Genomic DNA, 24,183 nt, shown 5'->3' on the forward strand with positions numbered 1-24,183 from the left:
GGGGGTAGCAATGCTACCCAACACTGCTGTGACCTCTATACCCTGGGCCCAGGGAGGGTCTCTGGGGCTGGGGGCTGAGAGGCCGGAGGGCCACTCCCCATCCCCGCCTTGCTGAGCCCTGGCCCCCTGTGCGTAGTGGCCTCTGTTTCCTTGGTTTGCTGTGGCCTTGCACGTGCAGAGGACATGGGGAGGAAGAGCGAGGCAGAGGCAGGACTGACTCAGGGGACGCTTTTGGGCTGCTGGGGCACGGGGAGCAGTCACACCCCAGAGGAGGATTAAACACAGGGGAGGCCAGCTCTGGCCATGTGTCTGTGTGGTCCAGTGCCCCTCAGCTCTGTTGGGTCCCGGGCGAGCCTGACCTGGCCCTTTTGATGGAGGGACAGAGAGGAAAATAAACTGTGCTTGACCCAGGGGCTCCGTGATGGTCTGGAGCAGGGGCCATCAACCTGCCGGCCGAGGCTGTACCCAGCCTGCCACCAGCTTCTGTGAATAAAGTTTTATTGAAACCCAGCCGTGCTCGCTCGTCTGCCTCTTGTCTGCCTCGTGGCTGCCTTCTGGACGGATGTCACAGAGCAAGTTTGCTGACGACGACTCTGGAGGGACATTCGGGAGGAAAGGTGATGGGGAGGGGTCTCGGAGGAGGGGCTATCTGCACCCATGGTGCATTGCAGCCGAGGGTCCACGTGAACAAGGCAGGGGCCTGCCCAGCAGTGGAGACCAGGATGGGAGGGTGGGGAGTGGGGCCAAGGCTGGGGCTCCTGGGGAGAGGCGGGGTCCTGGTGGCCCCTGAGCCCCGAGGGCATTCAAAGGGAGGATGTAGAAGTCTGGGCTGTGCATCGTTTCCTTCTCCCCATTATACAGACAAGAAAACCGAGGCCCGGGGGTAACCAACATCCCCCAGGTCACAGGGGAGGAAGGAGGCAGAGTCAGGACTGCAATCCCTGGTGCAGGTTGCAAGTGCCTCCCGGGCAGGCTGTGAGTTGGGTTGTGGGTGGCCTCTCCTCCACTCTGAACACAGAACCTCTGACTATTCCTGCCACACAGCAGTCAGCTACTTTTTGGATTCATGATTGAGAGCTCCTGGGTGCTTGCACGAGGGACCTCGACTTCCTGTCTGGTTGGGGAGGGTGGGACTGGCAGGTAAAGGGGCTGAGAACTGGCTGAAGGGACTAAAGCAGCTGCCGCAGGGGATCAGAGAAGGCTTCCTGGAGGTGGTGTCCGTGGAACTGGAATTGAGGGAAGAGGGGGGGTTGTCACAGGATTGTGATGAATCTTGTCTCCCTTCCTGGACTCAAACTCTTGGTCTTGGACTGCAGGCCCAGGAGGCCACCTGTCTCCACATGGCCCTTAGTAAGTCGAGGGGCCATGGGAGGTCATGTGGTCCAGCTCTTAGACTAAGCACGTTCTGGTCACCCAGGAGCCACCTGTGTTTCTGTTTTCACCGAGAGAGAGAGAGAGAGAGAGAGAGAGAGAGAGAGCGAGCTCTCCTGCCCACTGGTTCATTCCCTAAATGCCTGTGACAGTCAAGGCTAAGCCAGGCTGAAGCTGGGAGTGGGGAACCGAGCCCAGGCCTCCTATGTGGGTAGCAGGGACTCAGTTGCTTGGGTCCTCACTGCTGCCCCCCAGGGTCTGCATTAGCAGGAAGCTGCAGGCGGGAGCTGGGGCCTGGAATCCAACCCAGGCTCTCTGACTGGGGCCTGGGCTCCTTAACCGGCATCTTAGCCACCAGGCTGAAGCCTGGCCTGGACAGTGTATCCCAGAAACCCCCGGAGTCCTCATGCTCGTCCCCTCGCCCTGCAGCCAAGAAGACCTGTGCGGACAGCGACTTCACCTGCGACAACGGCCACTGCATCCCCGAGCGGTGGAAGTGTGACGGCGAGGAGGAGTGTCCGGATGGCTCCGACGAGTCCAAGGCCGCCTGCAGTGAGTCTTGCTTCTGGCTGGGGGAGGGTGGGCCTCGCTTTTGCTTTTCAGTGAGGGGAGGGAAGGCAGCTCAAGCGAGGTGGTCCATTGAGCACTTTGTGTTGTGCACTTGGGTGGCTCCCGCCAGCCGGCCAGCGGGCCTAGGTGCTGATCCCTAGGTGCCGTTTCTACCCTTTATTGGCCGCTCTCTCGCAGGTGGGAACCTGCTGCTCTGGGAGCTAGAAACGGGTCCCCGAACCCTCCAGTGCAGCGGTAGGCGTGGCGCACCCTCTCTGGGCCTCAGTCGTGCTGCTGGCGGCCTGTGTCACCACGCATTTGCCGCGTGCCGGGCGCTGTGCTCAGCTCTGCCGGTGCTTGCCTTCCATGCACAGCCTCGAAAGGCAGGTGCTCTCCCTTTCTCCATTTTGTCCAAGAAGGTACTGAGGCTCAGAAAGGTCGAGCGTTTTGCCCAAGGCCACCCAGCCAGGACGTGGCAGCCCCCTGGGTGGGCTGAGCCTACCTGGTGGGGACAGAGGCACAGAGGTTGGAGAGGGGGGAAGAGGTGCAGCACCCGCCCGAGAGCGAAGCCCCTGGCTTTGCGGCTCTGTAATTTCCTTCCCATGCCATAATCCTCAAAGCAAACTTCTGCCCGCCAGGTCGTGCTGTGACATTTGTTAAATTAAAAAGGAGATGAGCAGGGGGTGGGGAGGGGCCCAGGATGCAGGCAGAGCTGCAAGGCTGGGGCCTGAGACAAAAGGCCTGGCGGGGAGGGGTGGGGGCACAAGGAGGATGTGGGGCTGGCAGGGCCAGGAGCCCCTCTTTAGGGGTCATAGTCACCCCAGAGACAGAGGCAGGGACAATAGAGGCCCAAGTTCCACCAGGGCTGCGGCTGGTGATAACTGGGTTTCCTTGTCTCCTAGCAACAGCGCTGCCAGTCTCTCCCGAGCGAGCAGGCGAGCAGAAGGGAGCGAGAGGCGGGGAGGGGGCGCGGGACCCCCACCCCTCACCGGGGCCCCTCCACCCTTGCTCGGTGGGCCCTGCCCTCACCACTCACGCCACAGGCCCCACCTTTCCTTACCCACCCCACAGAGCAGAATAGCCTAGCCCCATGCAGTTCTGGGGGCGCTTTGTGCTCAGCTGGGGAAGAAACAAAGCCTCACCACGCCCACTCAAAACGTCCATCCTCCTCGCCCCAGACTGCCCCGCTCCAAGGGGCAGAGTCACGTGCAGCCTGGAGTGTGTGTTTGGGAGGGGGCTGTGGCCACAGGGGGCTTTTCCGCCATCGCCCATCCCAACGGCTGCCTGGAATGCTGGGGGCAGAGAGAGGGGGGAGAGCCGCCTTGCCGGGCTGTTAGTGGGGGCTGTGTTCCCCCTTCTCCCACGTCTCTGTGCCCTTGGGTCGTGGTCTTCGCACCCCCCCTCGGGCCCCACCCTTCCCTACTCCCCTGGGTTGCCTCCCCCCTCTGCATGTCCCATCTCGCCATCGTCCCTGTCACCTTCTCCTTCCCCGCTGCCCTGTCCTGGGCTGCCCTGAGTACTGCTGCCCCCCGCCCCAGCCCAACTCTTGCAAGCCCTGCCGCCCCCCACCCCCGCTGTACAGGGCCCTCTGGCCACCCATACTCGATCGCTTCCACTTGACAGCTGAGGAGCAGCTGGAGGCCCAGAGAAGCTGCTAGACTTGCTTCAGAGGCACACAGGTCTTCCCTGGCGGAGGAGGGCTCCTCTCGGGGGGTTGCTGGGGCAGCCAGGCCGCACCTGGAAGCCAGAAGCCCTGTTCTCCTATAGGCTGCCTGGCCACCTGCTGCCAGGCCCTGCTCACCTGCCCACCCACCCTGGGGCCAGTCTCTAGCATCCAGAATTCCAAAGACTTCCACAATTCCAAGGTTCCTAAACCCTAGTGTCCTGAGAGCTCCTTTCTCCCTCCCCTATGGTCCGGCGGGGGTGCGAGGCCCAGGACGCCCCCTGCCTAGGAAGTTACGTTGGTCAGGGCCAGGCAAGGCCCCTGGCGGGGAGGGCTGCCCAGAGCAGGCTGTCCAGCGGGAGCCCTGGAGGGTCAGGCGGAATTTGGGGCAGGAGGACCTGGTAGCGGGCTTCGCTCACAGCTTCCCAACTGAATGAGAACCGGGCAGCCAACCCGCTGTCCATTTAATTGGTGTTGCCATAGCAACTTCCATGGCCTGCCAGGTTTCTGGGGCTGTGCCAGCTCCCAGGACAGTCCCCCTCTGCCTGCCCCCACAGAGATGATACAGATAGGAAAGTGCTGTGAGTTTGGTATCCGGTGTAGTCAGGTTCAGGTCCTGTAACCCGGGAGACGTTGGAGCCTCCATTTGTTCATCTGTAACATGGGGCGCTGGTACCTGGGTGGCTGGAGTTGTGAGGATCAGATGAGAAATGCAGGTGTCAGCCAGTGCTGGAGTACATGGCGGTGTGGGTTTTATTCCCCTCTGCCCCGGGATGCCACAGCTGATTAGAACCTTAAGATAGTGGGGTGTTCCAAGGTTGGAATAGCAAAGTGAGGCAGGGTTGCACTGAGAGGGAGGGGGGTACAGGAGCAGGTCCCAGTTCTCATGCTGCCCCCCCCCCCCCCCCGTTGTCTTCCCCTGCCTGGCCGGAGTTTTCTCCCAGGAGCCACCGTGGAAAAGCCAAGAACATTTGCCTAATGAAAAATAGCATTTCAGCTCTAATTATAGCTCGCTTGATTGGGGCCGGCTTCTGACCCACGTCCAAGGTGTCCACGGGGGTGCGGGAGGTTTCAAGGTGAGGGCTACACTGCGGGCTGCTCCCGGCTGAATCCGGAGCTTTTTTCCTGCAGCCCAGAACCTCTCCACCTGCGAGGGGACCTCAGGGACTCACCAGGCTCCCCTGCAGAGGGCAGAGCAGGCAACAGAGACCTGAGACTTGCTGAGATGGCCCTGCCAGCAGCCCCAGCCTGGGCCCCGTGTGGCGCAGTCGTCCCCCCCCACACACACCAGGGCAGGAGTCGGATCGAGTGGTACTGCAGTCCCCACCGCTTGACTCTCTGGTCCGCATTCCGGGGCTGACCTCATAGACACGTTCCATCAATGAGCTGCCGCCCCAAACTTTCATTCTTGTTTTCCAACAGTCATTTCCCTCTTTGTTAATTTGCAAACTTATGAATTAGAGAATGTACCAATGGATTTGGATTTCTGGGGCAGGATTCTCTGGGAATTAACAGAAGCTTCCAGCCTTCCAGGCTGGAGTTTCAAGGTCCTCTGTGGACTTTGCCTGCCCCATAGAACCTGGGGTACTGGGCCAGCAGGCTGAGGGCCTCCCTCAGAGGCGTCAGTCACAAGGGACGAGTCCCTGGGACCTTGTAATGTGCATCCCCAGGGGTAAAGGCCATTTGCACTTGCATTTCATGGACCAACTCAGGGGCAGCGTCTGCTGAGCGCCAGGCTTGCTCTCAGCTCCCCCGTGTCTTCATTTCAGCCACGCACCGCCCTCGGAGCTCGTGCAGCCCCACTTGTAGGTGCTCACAGAGGCGAAGTGGCTGCCCGAGGACCTCAGGGTTAGTAAGTGGGATTTGCAGGCAAGGCTGCCGCCCAGACCTCCGCTGTTTCCCCACAGTGTGCTGCCTGGGGCCTTTGGCTTCAGTTGTCCCAAGGCTGGGCATCAGATGCCCGTCTTTATTTATGTATTTACTCGAAAGTCAGAGTTAGAGAGAGAGAAGGAGAGACAGAGAGAGAGGTCTTCCATCCATCTACCAGTTCCTTCCCTATTGGCCACAACAGCCAGGGCTGGGCTAGGCCAAAGCCAGGAGCTTCCGGGTCTGCCTCGTGGGTGGCAGGGGCCCAAGCACTTGGGTCGTCTGCTGCTGCTTTCCCAGGTGAAAGCTTTACCCGCTGCACGACAGCACATCTTGTAGGACCTGCCCGAGCAAAGGCTCAGAGAGCTTCCCGCCTCTGCGTGAGACGCCTCCAGCCCAGGGGAGCTGGGGAGACCCCGCACGGGGCCTGCGTTCTCATGGCAGTAAGTTAGGTGGGGTGCTTGGACCTGGGGAGGGAGTGAGCCCAGCTCTGCCACCCAGCACAGGACTCAGCCTCTCTGTGCTTTGCCCGCCTCCTCTGTAAGCCGGGGTCTCGAGAGTACGTGGCCCGCAGGGAGAGGCTGCACAGGCCACCTGGCCAGGCTTGGAGCCAGGTTCCAGTCCTGGCCGTGGGGAAGAGCTGCATCACAAGAGAGACAGTGAAGGTGCAGGCAGGTCCCTTTCCCTCGCAGGGCCTCAGTCTCCTGCCACTCCAGGAGTCCCTCGGCATGGTGGTCTCACAGGTGTCCTTGCCCTGCAACGGCAAAGGCCGTGCCTTCGGGGGCGGGGGCGGGGGGAGCTGGCATCAGGCACTGCTGCATCCTTGAGAGCCTGGGACTAGAGCTGTCTATTTAGGGACGCAGCAAATGTCTTATTAATTATAAAGAAAGGAAGCAGACGGACTGTTTAATCATTGTCCTTGCTGAAAGGTTATGCAATTAACTGTATAAATATTCATTAAAGGTGCACGGGGTCTGCAGCCCAGACCCCTGGGGCTGGTGCATATGGCCCGGGTTCCTTCAGTCACCTAGGCTTTGGGGAGCAGGGTTTGCAGCTGCTTCTGGAGCCTGTGGATTTGATGCCAAGGGTCAGGCTCTAGTCAGAGGAACCCAGGCACTGCCTCTCCCCTGCTGTGTGTCTTTGGGCCTGTGCCTGGTCTCCCCAAGCCTCCGGTTCCTCCTCTCTCCAATGCAGGGCTTTACCTGCAGCCTGCTGCAGAAGGCTGCTCTGGGGGCACCTCTGACGGGGTGAATGGCACCCCCCGGCTTTGTGCTCACAGTCTGCAGGGCCTGCTTACCCGTCAGGGTCAGGGTCGGGGTGCACCCTTGGCCGGTTCTAGCAGCTACAGAAAAATACCTGAGACTGGGCACTTTAGAAACATAGTTTTGCTCACGGTGCTGGAGGCTGGGAGGATTCAGCGCCAGTAGGTTTGGACTTGAACCAACACTCGGTTATGGGACGCTGGAGCCACAGGTGGTGGCTTAACCCGCCGCACCACAACCCCGGCCCCTCCACTGTCCTGACACAGCCGCCTGCTCCCGGGCACTCAAGTCCCTCTCTGTTGGCTGACACCTGCCTGCCCACTGGCCACACCTCCCGCCCCTCCAAGCTGCCTCTTAAGCTCCAGCAACATGGAGCCCCCACACCCTGCACTCTTTCCTGCCACCTCCCATCTGTGCCTGCGAGCGGTGCACCCCAACTGGGCCTCGGCTGATCTTCCAGATCAATGAGGCCAGCATCTGAACCCATGGATTTAGAGGGCTCCCCAAGGCCTCAACTGCTCCAAGCACCCCCTCCCCAGCCTCCTCCCCCAGTGAGTGCTGAGCCCGCTGCTGAGAGCAGCCACCGTACAGCAGGGCCCAGCGGGACTGCGCAGCTATAATTACTGCAGCTGCAATCAGAGGCTCACTCAATCAGGGGCCGTGAGCCCCAGGCTGGATTCTCACATTGGAAGAAAGAATGAGAAACCCAGTCAGGGCTGGGGGCGGCTCCTGGGTGCACGTGACAGGCTCAGGCGGCAGGTGCACCCCAGACCTCCATGGTCAGCTCCCAGCTGCCTTCCAGGGAGTGCAGGAGGCTGGATCTCTATGGCCCTTGGGATGTGCCCGGCATGGTGCTGGATGCTTCCATTGGTTTGATAATAACTGGGCAGGGTGAGGATTACATCCTGGCCTCCAGCACAGAGACATGGGCCCCGGAGCCTGGCTGCGGGGGTTTCGGTCCTAGCTCGGTCACTCACTCGCTGTGTGCCCTGGCTGAGCAATCCTTATCTCTGGGCTGGAAGAATGGAGATACTGCTATTACCTGTCTATAGGATTTATTGTTTTAAAGACTTGTTGGTTTATTTATTTGAAAGACAGAGAGAGAAAGAGAGAGCGAGCGCTTCCATCCAAGGGTTCACTCTGTAAATGGCCTCAATGGAAGAGACCAATCCAGGCTGAAGTCAAGAGCCAAGAACTCCACCCAGGTCTCCCCTGTGGGTGGCAGGAGCCCAAGGATTTGGGCTGTCTTCCACTGCTTTCCCAGGCGCATTAGCAGGGAGCTAGATAGGAGGTGGAGCAGCCAGGACTTGAACTGGTGCTGCGGAGTGGGATGCCGGCATCACAGGCAATGGCTTCACCCACACACCACAACTCCATCCCCTGTCTACAAGATTTCCATGCCTAAGAGAAGGTCTGTGTAGCATCCAGAAGAACCCCCAGCCCAGGGCTCAGTAAATGTCACCCACTCGATTTGTCCACACTAACAGGTGAGCCCCGATTGGCTGAGCACTGCTGCACACCAGACGAGGTGGTAGGTGCCAACTCCAGACCCAGGTGCAGGACCCGGATGGAGCTCCGGGCTCCAGGCTTCAGCCTGGCCCAGCCCTGGCCATTGTCGCCAGCTGGGGAGTGAACCAGCAAATGGAAGCTCTCTCTCTCTCTCTCCCTCTCTCTCTGTGTCACTCTGCTTTTCAAACAAATAAAATTAACCTTTAAAATAAGAAAAAGGTTAAGGATGTGGCAAGGCCCTGGGGCAGGCAGGGGCCTCCTCTCACATGAAGAAACCCTAATGGACTCCTGGGGCCTGGGCCAGGTGGCTGGGCTGGGTGGGCAGGGCTGGTGGGTGCTCTGCCCGGTGTCCCCGTTGCCTAAGCCACACGTGGCTGTGTCTCCGCAGCCAAGCAGGAGTGCCCCGCCGAGAAGCTGAGCTGTGGCCCCACCAGCCACAAGTGTGTGCCCGCCTCATGGCGCTGCGATGGGGAGAAGGACTGCGAGAGCGGAGCGGACGAGGCCGGCTGTGCGCCCTGTGAGTCGGGGCTCAGACCCCAGGGTGTGCGAGGAGGGGGCCGGGCAGGCGGACGGAGAGGCCGGGCCGCGGGGCAGGACCCTGGCTGTGGGGGGCGCTGCGGACACATTGCCTCCTTTCATCCTCACAACCACCTCATGAGCTGCCATCGTCATCCCTGTTATGGGCGAGGAGACTGAGGCTCAGACAAGGGAGGAGCAGTGCGCGGGGCTGAGTGGCCGCCCGGCTCCAGTCGGACAGCAGAGCCCACGAGCGTCCCACCACGCCTGACATCTGCCATCCATTCCACGAGTCTGCTGCTCCCCGAGCAAGGGCGGGAACCAGGGCTGGGGGCAGGGGGAGGGGCGCAGGCAGATTCCGGAGCGGGAAGACGCTGCCCGCGGCCCCAGCAGGGACAGATGGAAGTGGTCACTGGGACGGTTCCACATCGCTGAGCTTCAAACACAGGATTATGCCCTTCCCGGCGAGGGGGCCGGCGACGGGGCTCGGCGCGGTGGGGAGCGCGGCCAGGCCTCCCTGCACGGAATGCCATGGGCGCCTACTGCGTGCACAGGCCCCTCTCAGGGAGCACACGGTTCCCGGGGCCACCGCGAGCCCTAGTGGAGACAGGGCGGTCATTTGGCACTGCCCCACACCCCCCTGCCCTCCTCCAGCCTCTTTGTGTCCTCTGTGTCCCTCCTGGTCCGGGAAATGCCACCCCCTCCAGAAGCTTCCAAGTGGCTCCTGTCTTCAGCTGTGACAGTTCTGTTGGGATTCACGGGCCAGTGAGGATCTTGCCCCCCCACCCCCCACCACAGCTGGAGGATTCCCTCCATGGAAAGGCCCCCAGGCGCTGGGAGGGTTTCCAAGGAGGCCATGTTGGGACAGGAGCAGTACCTGCTAATTATAGAAGGCAGGATGGCAGAAGGTCTCAGGCCTCCTCTGCCATGGCTCCCAGCCGCTGGGCAGAGAAAGAACCCTGCCCTTCTCCAGCTCAAGCTCTGTGAGTGCCGGGAGGTGAGCTCCCTGGGCCTAGGGAGAGCCCAGAGCTAAGAAGGGGTTCCCATCGGAACTCCCAGAGGGCAGTGAGCCCACCCTACCCCCGCATCCACAAGCCCTACCCCAGCAGGAGGAGAGCAGGGCTGGCCATCAGCATCATCTTGGGGGAATGGCACCAAGGGGCCAGTGCTCCCACACCCCCACCTGTCCCCCCAGCCCCGAAGCCCAGAAAAAACTGCCCCTGCCAGCACTTGGTAGAGCTGTCAGAAACGCATGGCATGAGCTGCCCACCTCGCGAAGCTGCAGACACGACTCTATTTTCTTTTCAATAACAATGACAATTGACAGTTGGCTGAGCAAAGGTAGAAACGCAGGCTCCGGGCGCCCCCATGTGGAGGGAGCCGGTGCTGTCCTCGGAGACGGCGCGCACAGCCTACCGGGCTGCGATTCGCATTCTTTTACCCAGGGGTCCGGGAGGCCAAGTGATGCTGCCCAGGGTCCCGGGCGCAGCGGAAGGGAAGCCCCGCTTCGCTGTGCCTTACCCAACGCCCACGGGTCCAGCCCTTCGCGGGACTCGCTCCGGCCCGCAGATGAGGGTCAGAGCCCTAGGGCAGGACGCGCAGGGCCCCCGGCCGGCTCGGGTGGGGTCCGTCGGGCCGACAGGCTCTCTGTCCCGCGCAGTGTGCGCTCCGCACGAGTTCCGATGCGGCAACCGCTCGTGCCTGGCCGCCGTGTTCGTGTGCGACGGCGACGACGACTGCGGGGACGGCAGCGACGAGCGCGGTTGTGCCGACCCGGCCTGCGGGCCCTTGGAGTTCCGCTGCGGCGGCGGCGGCGGCACCTGCATCCCAGAGCGCTGGGTCTGCGACCGGCAATTGGACTGCGAGGACGGCTCGGACGAGGCTGCCGACCTGTGTGGCCACGCGGGCCCGGGGGCCACGGCCGCGCCCAGTGCCTGCGCCCCCGCCGTCCAGTTCGCCTGCCGCAGCGGCGAATGCGTGCACCTGGGCTGGCGCTGCGACGGCGACCACGACTGCAAGGACAAGTCGGACGAGGCCGACTGCCGTAAGCCCCCCAAGGCCCGGCCGCTCTGCCCGCCCCGCCCGCCAAGCTCCCTGCCCTCCCTCACCCGAGTGGATTACCCCGGTCGGTCGCTGTGGAGGAGGACCGGGTGGGAGGGGTGACTTGCTGGAGCCTGTGGCTACCTGTGGAGTCGGGTCTAACTCCAGAGACCAAGCATCCTCACAGGACCCGAGTCTCAGCCCCTCCCTGCCCCGTTCCCGGGGTGCCCCGGGGGCTCCACTGCCGGTGACCTTGGACTGTCAGGGTCTGCCACACTGGCTCATCCTTCAAGGCCTGGCCCCGGCTGCACTGATCTGACCGTCCCAGCCGAGCTGGGTCCCTGAGCCACCAACCCTGACCCTTCCCCCCTCCGCACCTTGCAGCCCATGTCATGCTGTGATGGCCTGACCTGTGCGGCCCCCCTGCACCCTGAACTCCTGAAAAATGGGGAGGCTCTGGTTGGCTCTGGGCTCCCCATCTGCCCCCTGCACATCACCTGGCTCAGGAAAGGTTTGCAAGTGGATGAGGTCATTGATAATGAGCACCAAGACTCAGAAGAAGGCTTTGCGTCCGTGCCGGAGGACCGGCCCTGGGGAGAGGTGGTGGCTGAGGGGACAGGAGACCTGGGCGGCAGTCCTGGCTCTGCCAGCCGGAGTGCTGTGGCCCTGGGCAAGCCCTTCCCCACTCTGAGCTTCAGTCTCCCGCCCGTACACTTGAGGTGCCTTGGCCGGGTGTCCTGTGAGGACTGCTGAGCTCAGCCACTGGGCCTGTCCTTGCCAGGGGTCAACACAGCATGGGGAGGGCCGGGCAGGGGCCTGTCCTAGCGCCCGGCCCGCCGACCCTCTGCCTTTGCCCTCTCTCAGCAGCGCCGGGCACCTGCCGTGGGGATGAGTTCCGGTGTGGAGACGGCACCTGCGTCCTTGCCACCAAGCGCTGTGACCAGGAACAGGACTGTCGGGACGGGAGTGATGAGGCCGGCTGCCTGCAGGGTGCGTGCCGTCAGGCAGAGGGGCTGCGGCCTCCCCGGTCCCGGAGAGGCAGGCCCCTCAGAGCACCACTCGCTCCTGACTCCCTTCCCGTGGGGCCCTGGCGGCACCAGAACTGGATTTTTAAGGACTGCAAAAGCTGAGAGAGACCTGGGAACAGCACGGGAAGTCCAGCCCCCACCCTTTGTCCACCTCCAACCCTGCGAATGCTTCGCTCCCGGGTTTCCAGACAGCAGAAGCCGAATCCTGCTCCCTGGGGAGGCCCCTGGATTTTCAGAGGACCTGGTTATCCCCCGCCCTGCAGGACCAGGGATATAACCCGACGTCTTCCGTCTTCCGGGGGAATGGGTACCTGGTTGGGCAGTGAGGTGCTCCCTGCTCCCTGATCAGGTCCCTGGGGCAGAGGCTCCCCTTCCTTTGTCTCTAAGGTCTCTAGAGCTCTGCACAGACCCACCCTGGGCCAGCACTGCCCCGGGGTCTGCCTCGCTGTGTGCCGCTCGGCCTGCTGGGAGCACAGCCATCGCAGGCCCTGGACGTGGCTTCCTGTGTGGGGTCACCCACTGGAGACCTGTGGGGGCTGGAGCTGGCCAGCCCTCCCTGCCCCGGATCTCACGGGCACTGTCCACCCTCTTGTCTGGCCCAACAGAGTCAACTTGCGAGGGTCCCCGCAGCTTTCAGTGTACGAGTGGCGAGTGCGTGGACAGCGGGAAAGTGTGTGATGCTCAGAGGGACTGCCGGGACTGGTCGGATGAGCTTCTGAAAGAGTGTGGTACGGTACCTGTCCTGGCCACCAGCCCTCCTGCCACGCCCCTCCGGGCCTCTGGGCTCGAGGCCCTGGTGCGCCCTTTCTGCTCTCCCTCTCTCTGGACTCACGCGCTGTCCTGTGGCCTTGGAAGGGGCTCTTTGCCCCGGGGCCTCCTGTCCTGTATCTGCAGAGCTCCAAGCCTCCTTTCTAGAGCACATGCTCCAAATTCTGCTTCCTCTCACAAACCTAGCCTTTCCTCGTTCCTTCCGCCTTCGGGCCTCTGAGTGTGTGCACTCCAGTCTCGCTGCCACAGGATTCCCGCCTCGCTGATCTAGTGAGGGCCCCGGCCGCCGAGGCCTCCCAGCCGCCTGAGGAAGTCCCCCAGGGGAACGGCAGGCAGGCAGGCAGCCCGTGCAGGCCCATCGCAGGGCGGCTGCCCAGGCCTGGCCTGGGCGGAGGGGGGGAGCAGGACAGCCCCAGCAGCAGGAGGTGGCCCCGTCTACAGCCCTGAGAGGCTCAAGCCTCCATCTCTGCACCTGCTCCACAGTGAGCCACGGACGAGGCCGCCGTCCTGAGGCCAGAGCTATCAGGGTGGGTGCGATCCAGCCTAGAAAGCACAGAGGGTCTGGACTGAAGTGGGGGTGGGGATCCCAGGGAACATGCTGGAAACCGGTGTGGACCCCAGGAAGCTCCATGAATCCTTTCTCTGCCATCTCAGCAGGTCAGGGGTTGAGGGAGATTTGGACAGAGAACCTTGGCAGCACAGTGCCCAGGCCAGCCCCTCCCTGTCTGCTTCCCACACCCCCGTCCTGGACTCTTCATTCACTGACCTCCCCGGGAGCAGCGTCTGCCCTCCCTTTGTGAGGGCAGAAGGGAGGCTGGCCCTGAAGGGGAGGGTTGCTGGGAAGGTCACTCAGCCACCCACGGAGCTTCCGGAAGACAGACATCCCAGGCCCTGCCAAGCAGGGAGGTCCCGAGAGGGGCCAGCGAAGCCGGAGCAGCTGAGCCCAGGGCCCCCACCCCCACCCCCAGGTCTGCGGCTAGCAAGGGACTGCTAACCTACTAAACTCTCTCTTCTCTCCCGTCTTTTGCATGACACACCAAAGAGAAGTATGTACGCATGTGTTTGTCTGTGCGTGTCCCTGCTGTCTCTGTTGGTGAGAGCCACTGTCCGTGTCTCCTGCTCTGCCTCAGGTTGGGGAGCTGCAGTCACCCTTCCCTGTGTGTGTCCGCACGTCTGCGGCCGTGTGTGCATGCAGGTGTGTGCACGTGCTGGGGAAAGTGACCCCGCGCTGCTCAGGCCTCCCAGGACCACGCTCCCCCCACCCCCGCGTGGATCCCCAGGGAGCAGAGTCATCTCCAGGCTCGACGGAATGGGGAAGGACCCGAGCTCCTCCAGGCCTTCCCGGGGAGCGATGGGAGACAGGCCCACACCTGCTGTCCTTTGCCTTCCCGCCTTCCCCTCAGCCCTGGGGGACTCTGCCCCCAGAGTCACTTGGCGCTCTCCCCTGGCCCCCTCCAGAGCTCACGACACATGCCACTGTGTCCAGGGCTCAGCAAACACAGCCGCTGAGGGGCGGAAGGGAGCGAGTGGGTGCGTGAATGCGGCTGCGAGTGAATGGGAGCGGACGGGAGAGCTACAGGGAGGGCTCGGAGTGCCAGGAACGCTCCTGCGCGACACCATTCCCAGGGCAGGACCTGGCTGTGACACTCCCAGGCCCCCCAGTCACGGGCTTGCTGTGGTCTTGTTTTTTCAGTTGCACCAACATTCCGGGGAAACAGAAGGAGGCCCAGGGGTAAAGGGGACTTTCCCTAAGCTTGGCTCAGGCTGGAGGTGGGGGCACCCCTCGGCTGTGCATGGCCTGGGGCGGGCAGCTCAGCTCAGCTCTGCTTGGCGTGGCGTGGCGTGGCGTGGCGTGGCAGGGTGGTGGTGCATGCACTTGGCGGGTAAGGGGCGTGGCACCTTCCCTTGGCTCGCGGGATTAACCTTCTGTGATTCCGAAGCTCAGGAGATGCTGTGAGGACTTGGTGAGCCCTGGGCCCTGGACTCCCTGGCCAGAAGGTGGTGAGGGAGCGGAGGAGGGGGCACGAGAACAGATGGCCTCCTGGCGATCCTCATCCCTTGCAGTAGTTGGTAATCCTGAGGGCAGGCATGGGACCAGGCAGAGGACAGGGACAGGAGCTGAAAAGACTCCATCGTGTAGTTCATGGTGGGAGAGCACCAACAGAGCGGAGGGGCGGCCTGCGTGTTCAGACTCCTGGGTGACCGGCTAGCTGGGCCCCGTCCAGAGACGGGGACGCGGACAGAGGGGATGTGTCCAGAGGAGGGTGTCAGAAACCAGAGTTCCAGGATTCTCGGGGGTCTCAGGGGCCTCTGCCTCCTGGCCAGCCCCCCACAGCAGGGCTGGGAGCGGGAGCTGGAGCCGGAGCTCCAGAGGCGGCCGTGCAGGGAGACCGGCACAAGGGCAGCGCGGTTCCTAGGTGGAGCCGGCTGCCCAGCCCGGAAGTGGGGCCTTCCAGAAGGGCGTCTTGGGGAGGGTGGGATGTGACACTCGGAGGCCACGGCAAGGAAGAGCTTAGGAAACGTGTTTGTGAAAGGAAAGACCTTAGGCCACCAGAGAAGGCCTGGCTGTCTCCAGCCTCATGTGGACAGAGAGCCCCAGCCAGGAGTCCGAGGACCTGAGTTCTGGTTCCACTCTGACCCCACTGGACCTTGAGTGAGGACTTGCCCTCTCCGAACCTCCTCTTGCCCAGACACCTGGTTACTGAGGCTGAGGCTCAATGAGGTCTCCAAGTCCTCCTGGCTCTGTGGGAGTCCCACCGCCCTGAGGCTCTGCTTCCGCACCAGGCCCCGCCCCCCGCTGCCCTACCCCCTCCTGGTCTCCTGGCCCCTCAGGAACCTGCGTCCCTCTGCAGGGCTGAATGAGTGCCAGCACAACAACGGCGGCTGTTCCCACATCTGCACCGACCGCAGGATTGGCTTTGAGTGCTCGTGCCCCGCCGGGTTCCGGCTCCTGGACCAGAAGACTTGCGGCGGTGAGAGCTGCTCCCAGCATCCCCCACGCAGAGGCGGCTCCTGGGCCAGTTGTGACCCCTGCTCTTCCCCCACAGACATTGACGAGTGTGAGGACCCAGATGCCTGCAGCCAGATCTGCGTCAATTACAAGGGCTACTTCAAGTGCGAGTGCCACCCCGGCTATGAGATGGACACACTGAGCAAGAACTGCAAGGCTGCTGGTATGCACATCCCCAGGGGACAGGGAGCAGTGTACTAATGTATGTGAGGTGAGGACGGGCACACGCACACACCGTACTCGAAGTGAAAATATATATGCATCACACACACACACAATGTGCTGTACACGCACACCGCCTGGAGCCACTAACGCAGCCCACAGAGAACACAGTCACACAACACAGCATACGGACCTGGACTCAGACTACACAACCAGCCTCACAGCGCTCAGCACTACGTGTGCAGACCCGCACATTGATCAGCTCAGCCAAGTGCATGAAGCCGTGTTAGCCAGTTCTTTATACTAAATATCTAACGTTGCTGCAGGCACTGGGGATCAGCAGTTAGCAAAACAGACCCAAATCCCTGTCTGCCTTCATGGGACCTAGATTCTGATGGGTGAGACAGACAAGAAGTAAGATAAATGAATACCATACAGTGCATGGCAGATGGCAGTGAGGGCTAAGGAGAAGTAGATTAGGGAAGGGCAGGAGGGCAGTGGGTCCCCATTTTAAGCACAGTGGCCAGGGAGTCCCTCTCTGAGACAGGGACATTTAAGCAAAGACTGGAAGGAGGTGAGGGGCTGAGGCCCACTGAGGCAGGGGGGCATGCTGGAAGAGCAGCATGGAAGCCAAGGGCGTCTGTGCAGTCGGAGCCGGGAGATCAGGAGGAGATGAAGTCAGAGAGATGAGCTGGGCCCAGAGGCCCTAACACACTGCCTTTCGTGCTAAGTCCAGGGCGGGACGTCGGGGCTCCAACGCGGCACACAGACTGTAGAGGGCAAGGGGTGAGGCCGCGACCCCACAGAAGGGGTCGTCGCAGTCACACAGGAGGGGATGATGGTGGCGTGCACCAGGTGGCTGCAGTGGGCATAGTGAGAAGCGGACCCTGACCCTGTGGCTATATCTTGAAGGTCAACCAACAGGTTTGCTTAGGGACCAGATGTGGGGTGAGAGGCAAAGATGACTCCAAAAGTTTCAGGCCATGCAACTGAGAAATAGGATTGCCTCTATTGAGTTTGGGAAAAATAGTGAGAGAAGCAGGTGTAGGGGAATATTAGACTGTTTTGGGCGTGTTAAGTTTAAGGAAACTGTTGAGAGTTCAAGTGGAGGTACTGAGTAGGCAGTAGGATGTATGTATAGTCTAAAGTTCACATACATGCAATACACAACACAGACTATAACACAGCAAACACAATACTTAGTATGTAGCCCACAAACCCCAAAATCATACCACCCAAACAACATGCAACACATACACTGGCACAAAACATGTAACCCGTAACCTGTTCCTACCCCACATAGAATGTGTGTGATATATGACACAGGTTACATATGTACAGTGGAGACAGCACACTACTGACCATGCATACACAAAATGCTCCTATATGAGAATATTTTTACATTTTTAAAAACCATTTATTTGAAAGAATTTCAGAGAGAGAGGGATAGTCAGAAAGAAAGAGGTCTTCCATCTGCTGGTTCACTCCCCCAAATGGCTGCAACAGCTAGGGCTTTGTCAGGCTGAAGCCAGGAGCCAGGAACTTTATCTGGGTCTCTCATGTGAGTGTCAGGGACCTAAACACTTGGGATATCTTCCGCTGCTTTCCCAGGCCATTAGTAGGAAGCCGGATTGGAAGTGGAGCAGCAGGAACATGGAGTGGTGCCCACATGGGATGCTGGCACTGCGGGTGCTGGCTTTACCTGCTATGCCACAACACTGACACCACAAGGATATTTTTAAAAGTTCATGATAGACGGAATTAAAAGATGAGTTTATTTTGGTGCAAAAATTTTTGAAGTCCATGCATAAGAAGAGTCTTCAAAAAATCATAGAAAAAAATAGACATGAATTTCATTTTTGTTGTAAATAAATAACTTACCTTTTAATTCCAATTTCTATGAACTCAAATCCTGAATACACAGGCCCATGTCTCAGTCACAGATCCCAGGAGAAGGCACGTCAGGATGCTCAGTAGCTCTGCCTACAGGGAGGCCAGTGTCCTTGCCCTCCGCTGGGGAGGGGGGACATCGCACCACTGGGCCCAGAACCCAGCCCTCCTCACTGCCCCTCCCGCACTCTGAGCCCTGTCTCATGCTCTAATTGTGTCACTCCCTCCCTCTCACCCCCAACCTGCTGTGCCACGGTCTCCATCACTGCACACATGGCCACGGGCCTTACCTGGCTCTGTGCTGGTCCCACCCTGCCCCAGGAGAACACATTAGCCTGGCACAGATGCACAATGACAAGGACCAGGTGACCCTGAGAAGCATCAACTGGAAAACGAGAGAGGGGGAAGGCACCGGCAGTTCCAGGGATGGGTGCAGCTAGGAGCTGTCAGTCAAACAGTGTTGGTGCCTCAGAGTGGCCAGACAGATCTTGAAACTGCCTGTGGGAGCTGGAGCTAGCCCCTCCTATGGGAGCTGGAGCTAGCCCCCTCTAGGCCTGTGGGACAGTGACCTTTCATGTGGAGTTGCCAGGAACTTCTAGGTCACTGATCTTCTAAAAATCTAAGCCTAAAACAGCTTTGCATCTACATGGGCAGTTGTGTGTCTGTACAACTGCCCATGTGCTGGGCTGTGCAGTGTGTGCAGCCTGTGTCCTGTATCTCACGTGTCCCATCTCTGCGCCTGGCTCAGGACAGAGGGCAAATTCTTTTGAGGGGCTGACATTGTGGCATAGGAGGTAAAGCCGCTGCCTGTGACACCAGCATCCCATATGGCATCAATTAGAGTCCTAACTGCTCCCCTTCCGATCCAGCTTCCTGCTAATGTGCCTAGGAAAGCAGCAGAGGATGGCCCAAGTGCTTGAACTCCTGCTGCCCACGTGGGAGATGCAGAAGAAGCTCCTGGCTCCTGGCTTTGGTCTGGCCCAGCCCTGGCCATTGCAGCCATCTGGGGAGTGAACCAGTGGATGGAAGACCTCTCTCTGTCTCTCCCGCTATCTGTAAACTCTGCCTTTCATATAAGTAGAATAAATCTTGAAAAAAAAAAAAAAAAAAGAAAGAAAGAAGGAAACTCTTCACCCAGCTGCCAGCACCCTTTGCTGTCTGGCTCAGGCCGCTCTCCGCAGCTTCATCTGTCACCGTGCCCCGCCCTCCGGTCCGATGAACCAGACTCCCCCAGCCTCTGAGGGTCTTTCCCTTGAGCCCTGCCCTGATGTCGGCCCTCCATGCCATTCCTTCTCAGAGGCCTGCTTGCTCAGGCGGCCTCTGCTGGAAGAGTGGCAGTGGGGCTCCCCGCAGCGAAGGTGGTAGTTGTGGAGGGGAGAACTTGTGCAAAGGCCCTGAGGCAGCAGAGCCCTGCCCGGCCAGGTAATGACAGGTAGTCCAGTAGTAGAGTCAGGTATGTTAGAAGGGCGGGGGATGGGGCTGGACAGGGAGCCTGGGAGTCACACTGCAGAAGGCCGCTAGTGCAGGCCTTAGGGGGTAATGGGGAGTTGTGAAAGAGTTTGGGGAGCCTGTCTCTAATAAAAATAATTGAAACCTTACACATGGTGCTTTGCATCTTACGCCGTTTGCACTCATTACTTCATCAGCTCCTCTAACCTTTAAAGTAGGGATTAGCGCCCTAGTTTACAGGAAAATGAGGCATCACCCATCTTGGTCTCCAGACTCCCCACCTCTGGCACTGACCCCTCTCCCCCTCTCCCTGCATGGCAGCCGGCAAGAGCCCGTCCCTGATTTTCACCAACCGGCACGAGGTGCGCAAGATAGACCTGGTGAGGCGGGAGCACTCGCGCCTCATCCCCATGCTCAAGAACGTCGTGGCGCTCGATGTGGAAGTTGCTACCAATCGCATCTATTGGTGTGACCTGTCCTACCGCAAGATCTACAGGTGAGTGGCAGTGCCATGTCCCCTGCAGCCAGGTCTTGAGGGGTGGCCTCTGCCTCCAGGGTTCCCTGGGAGCGAGGTGGGGTTTGGGAAGCAGTGCAGGGTCACAGTGGAGGTGGAACCACCAGGACATCGCCTCTGGGTGGCTCTTCCGGAAAAGTAGCGTTGAGCATCACTTGCCTGGGCTTTGTCTGACCTCTGCTGGCCCGAGGAGGAAGTGCAGGGCACGAGAAGCGCCCAGGCAGAAAGGAAGATGTCCCTGGTCAAGAGGGGACTGTCAGAGCAGCTCGCACAGCAGTGCATCCAACCCTGGGCGCTCAGCGCTGACTCAGACCGGGCCCGTCAGAGGATACCACTCCTGACATGGTGCCAGCCACTGTGATCACGAGGGAGCGTAGAGAGGCTGCTGCCACATGTGGGGGTCTGGGAAGTGTCTCTGGATGGCACTGTCCCAGGCCAGCCCTTTGCGGGGTCCAGGGTGCCGCAGGCAGGAAAGTTTAGCCCTGGGAACACCCCCCACGCCCAAGGCTCTCTCCAAGACCTTTCTCAGATGTGCCTCCAGCCCGCCTGCCCACCCTTGGGGCAGTCATGTCCTTTCTGTGTCCTGAGGGCCACTCAGCAGGACTGCCAGTGACCAGGCCCTGGTAGATGCTGAGTCGCTGTTGAAAGAATGATGGGATAGATGGAAGTAAAGATACTGCATGCTTCTCCCTGCTGACTGGATCCCTACCTCCCCAACACACAGACGCACACAGCTGCCACCTGCACACCCAAGGACAGAGCTAGAGCAGGCCCAGTCCGAAGCTGGGACAGAGAGGCAGGGTCTGATGACAGACCGGATGGGAGGCTGAAGGAGGGAGAGTCAAAAGTAACTCCCAGGCTAACCGGGAGTGTTGGGTCTCCGGCTGGGTGGTTTCGAGAACAGTAGTGCTGTTGTTTGAGATGAGAGGCACCGAGGAGGAGCAGGGGTGAGGGGTGGGCTGTCTGCCTATTGGGCCGAGGGGAGGGGAATGGGGAAGAGCAGTCTGGGTTCCAGTGCCCTGTGGGGTGTGCACAGAGAGCAGGCTGGCTTTGCAGTCTGGGCGTTAAGAGAGCCGGCGGGACTGGGGAGGAGAGTCAGGGATGGCACTGAGCCTGAAGCTAATCACCTGGACAGAGGGTGTGGCGAGAAGAAACCCCTGGGAAACGGGAAGTCCAGCTAAAGCTTCCCCTGAGTGGCTGCTGCATTTTCAGCCTCTGTCCCCAGCCTCACAGGTACAGCCTTCCTCAGACTTCGTCTGTCACCTGGACGCTGTGACAGCCTCCTGGCCAATGTTCTTGCCTTTGTTCCCTTCCCTCCCAACCAGTCCATTTCCCAGGGATCGCGTGTGCTTCTCTAGCCATGTCCTCCGACCTCCTGTCCTGGGTAAAAGCCTGGTTCCTGGGCCCGGCACTCGGGGGCTGTCAGGACGTGGCCCCTGCCTGCGCCTACTTCTGACCTCACAGCCCGCACTCCCAGCTCTCCCGAGCATACCCTCTGGGCATTCACACACGCTGTGCCCTTTGCCTGAGTGGCATTCTGTGCTTCATGCTCCTGGTGAGCGGCTCCTCTAGGACTCAACCATCAAGCCTTCTTCCACTCTCTGGGAGGGTTCCGTCTCCATTCTCCGCTGCCATGAGCCTCTGTTGCTCCCTGTAATCACATCCTGTTATTTCTACCGGCAAGCTTCTGTGCCCACTAAGCTGAGCTCCTCCAGACCACAGAATGGGGCTGACTCGAGCCCGTATCCCTACCCCAGTGGCCCAGGGAATGGGTTGAATGGAAACTGGCCAAACTCCTCTAAGAGCCACTGTTAACGGCCCCGGGGGAGGAGACACAGGAAGGGTGCATGGGCAGCTCCGGATGGGCCCCTGGGTGGAACACCTGCCCATGGCCAGCTCTGGTTTCTCCTAAGTGCCTACATGGACAAGGCCAGCGACCCGGCAGAGCAGGAGGTCCTCATCGACGAGCAGCTGCACTCTCCAGAGGGCCTGGCGGTGGACTGGGTCCACAAGCACATGTACTGGACCGACTCGGGCAATAAGACCATCTCGGTGGCCACAGTTGATGGTGGCCGCCGTTGCACTCTGTTCAGCCGTGACCTTAGTGAGCCCCGGGCCATCGCTGTTGACCCCCTGCGAGGGTGAGTATCCCCGCCCCAAGTTTCCCATTCTCCCACCGGGGGCACTCAGTTCTCATGGATCTGACACAAGAGCTATTTTGAGGGCTCCAGGAGGCTCTGGGCCATGAGAAAGTCCACGTGTACCCCTCATCCTCTTAATCTCCCAGAGGTTCTTGGGTCACTGGTTGCTGGTGTTTGCCCGGATGCTGTGGCTCACTTGTGTCACAGGATTGGAGTCTCCCAAGCAGAGCAGGTTCTAGAGATTGCCTAGTAGAGGCTCCTGGGGTGAGAAGGTCATCCACCGCCTTTCTCCCCTGTAAATCCGGAGTGGGGGTTTACAAGGGCTCCTCCCAGCTGACGCTCTAGGGCTCCACCTGGAGCTGCCTTTCCTGGTGTCTCAAATGAAGTGAAGACTCAAGTGCCTGCTGGCCAATAGGATGTCCCAAGGGGTTTCAGAGGCCTTCCCAGTCCCCACCAACACGGGCCTCAGCTGCTTGCTAGGTCATTGCGCCCTGTGACTCAGACCACTCCAGCCAGGTCGCCTGCAAGAAACTAGGATGGGTTCTTCTGTCTTTTAGGTTCATGTATTGGTCTGACTGGGGGTTCCAGGCCAAGATCGAGAAGTCCGGGCTCAATGGTGCGGACCGACAGACACTGGTGTCAGACAATATAGAATGGCCCAACGGAATCACCCTGGGTGAGCCCTGCCTTCCCTGGCACCTGATTCCTACCACCGTCTGTGCAGCACCGTGGGTCTTGTTTCTGGATTCCCCATAGTACCAGTGCCTCTGTTCCCTGATGGGTGGTTGGCCTGGGCTGGCTTCAGTCTGGGACCTGGAAATGTGGGCAATGAGGGATGCAGAGGAGCAGAGGGCTGGTTCCTGGCCCAGGACCTGATCCCCCGCCCCTTCTTTCTCCAGATTTGCTGAACCAGCGCCTATACTGGGTGGACTCCAAGCTGCACCAGTTGTCCAGCATTGACTTCAGCGGCGGCAACAGGAAGATGCTGATTTCCTCCCCCGACTTCCTGAGCCACCCTTTTGGAATAGCTGTGTTTGAGGTGAGTCCCACAGGAGGAGGCCTGGCCCCACCAAGATGCTGATGCCTAGCAAAGGTTAGTTCGAATAGGATGACTCCCTGAGGCTTGTCCAAATGCAGACAAAGAAATAGAGAAGCCAGTCGACTTGTTTGTCTGTAGTTTCTGAGCTGCCTGCAGAATGAGGTTTTCGTAGTCCTTGTCTGCCAGCATGGGGGAGGTGCTGGACACGCGTGTTTCCTCCTGTACCCTCAGCACCCAGCACTGCACCACATGTCCAGAAGGGTGCCATGAAGGGGAAGGGAAGAAGGGATACACAGATCATGCACTGTAGGAAATGGCCTGAGAGATGCTAGTGATTTGAGAGGCAGAGACAGAGAGAGTACTCCCATTTGCTGGTTTACTCCCCAGATGCCTAAAACAGCTGGGGCTGGGCCTGGCTGAAGCTTGGAGCTGGGAATCCCATCCAGATCTCGCACATGGGTAGCAGGCCCCAAGTGCTTGAGCCATCACCTGCTGCCTCCCAGGGTGTGCGTTAGCAGGAAGCTGGAATCAGAAGCAGAGTTAGAACTTGGATTCAGGGCTGGCGCTGCGGCTCACTAGGCTATTCCTCCACCTTGCGGCACCGGCACACTGGGTTCTAGTCCCGGTTGGGGCACCAGATTCTGTCCCGGTTGCCCCTCTTCCAGGCCAGCTCTCTGCTGTGGCCCGGGAGTGCAGTGGAGGATGGCCCAAGTGCTTGGGCCCTGCACCCGCATGGGAGACCAGCATAAGCACCTGGCTCCTGCCTTCGGATCAGTGCGGTGCGCCGGCCGCAGCGCGCCAGCTGTGGCGGCCATTGGAGGGTGAACCAACGGCAAAGGAAGACCTTTCTCTCTGTCTCTCTCTCTCACTGTCCACTCTGCCTGTCCAAAAAAAAAAAAAGAACTTGGATTCAGGTGCTGTGATCCAGGATGCAGCGTCTTATCTGCTGTGCCAGACACTCGCCCCACTTCAGCACAGTTTTATTGATCTCTGTGACCCTGGGGTCATAGAAGTCAATCAGCATCCAGGAAGGGGAAGAGTCAAGACCCTCCTGGGCTCCAGCCCTAACAACCATCTTCCTCATGCAATGAGGAAGCCACAAGCAATGACAGTCTTACATCCCACCTCTACCCCAAAACCAAGTCTGCCACCAAGGGGAGGGAAAGCAGGGGCAGTGATCTGAGGTGGTCATTGGCAGCATTTGCTTGGACTGCATCACTCAGCTCTCCTCTAAGTACAGCCCTTGCTTCAAAAGACAGGTCGGTTCAAACGTGTGTGTGTGTGTGTGTGTGTGTGTTGTATGCACGTGTATCCATAAATGCATCAGAGTACAGGTATGCTGGTGCCTATCAGATAAATATTTGCACCAGTATTTAGGTAGGTGCTTATTCAGGCACATGTATGCT

The 24,183-nt window shown here is 60.1% G+C and overlaps 1 protein-coding gene across 23 annotated transcripts in view; it reads left to right on the plus strand.

The window, feature by feature from the left end:
* LRP8 (LDL receptor related protein 8) overlaps nucleotides 1–24,183 on the plus strand; it is a 69,025-nt gene that overhangs the window by 29,012 nt on the left and 15,830 nt on the right. For 4 of the 23 annotated variants that reach the window (XM_051856457.2, XM_051856466.2, XM_051856470.2 and 1 more), the window contains 12 exons: nucleotides 1,801–1,923; nucleotides 8,609–8,737; nucleotides 10,397–10,780; nucleotides 11,641–11,766; nucleotides 12,410–12,532; nucleotides 14,266–14,304; nucleotides 15,425–15,544; nucleotides 15,620–15,745; nucleotides 19,405–19,579; nucleotides 21,511–21,738; nucleotides 22,296–22,414; nucleotides 22,638–22,777. In XM_051856457.2, coding sequence (XP_051712417.1) covers nucleotides 1,801–1,923; nucleotides 8,609–8,737; nucleotides 10,397–10,780; nucleotides 11,641–11,766; nucleotides 12,410–12,532; nucleotides 14,266–14,304; nucleotides 15,425–15,544; nucleotides 15,620–15,745; nucleotides 19,405–19,579; nucleotides 21,511–21,738; nucleotides 22,296–22,414; nucleotides 22,638–22,777 — 1,832 coding nt within the window. The remainder of the gene's footprint in view (nucleotides 1–1,800; nucleotides 1,924–8,608; nucleotides 8,738–10,396; nucleotides 10,781–11,640; nucleotides 11,767–12,409; nucleotides 12,533–14,265; nucleotides 14,305–15,424; nucleotides 15,545–15,619; nucleotides 15,746–19,404; nucleotides 19,580–21,510; nucleotides 21,739–22,295; nucleotides 22,415–22,637; nucleotides 22,778–24,183) is intronic. The other 19 variants (XM_051856460.2, XM_070078483.1, XM_051856465.2 and 16 more) reach the window with 15 other exon arrangements.

Source organism: Oryctolagus cuniculus, chromosome 7 (assembly GCF_964237555.1).
Source record: "Oryctolagus cuniculus chromosome 7, mOryCun1.1, whole genome shotgun sequence".
NCBI lineage: Eukaryota > Metazoa > Chordata > Mammalia > Lagomorpha > Leporidae > Oryctolagus > Oryctolagus cuniculus.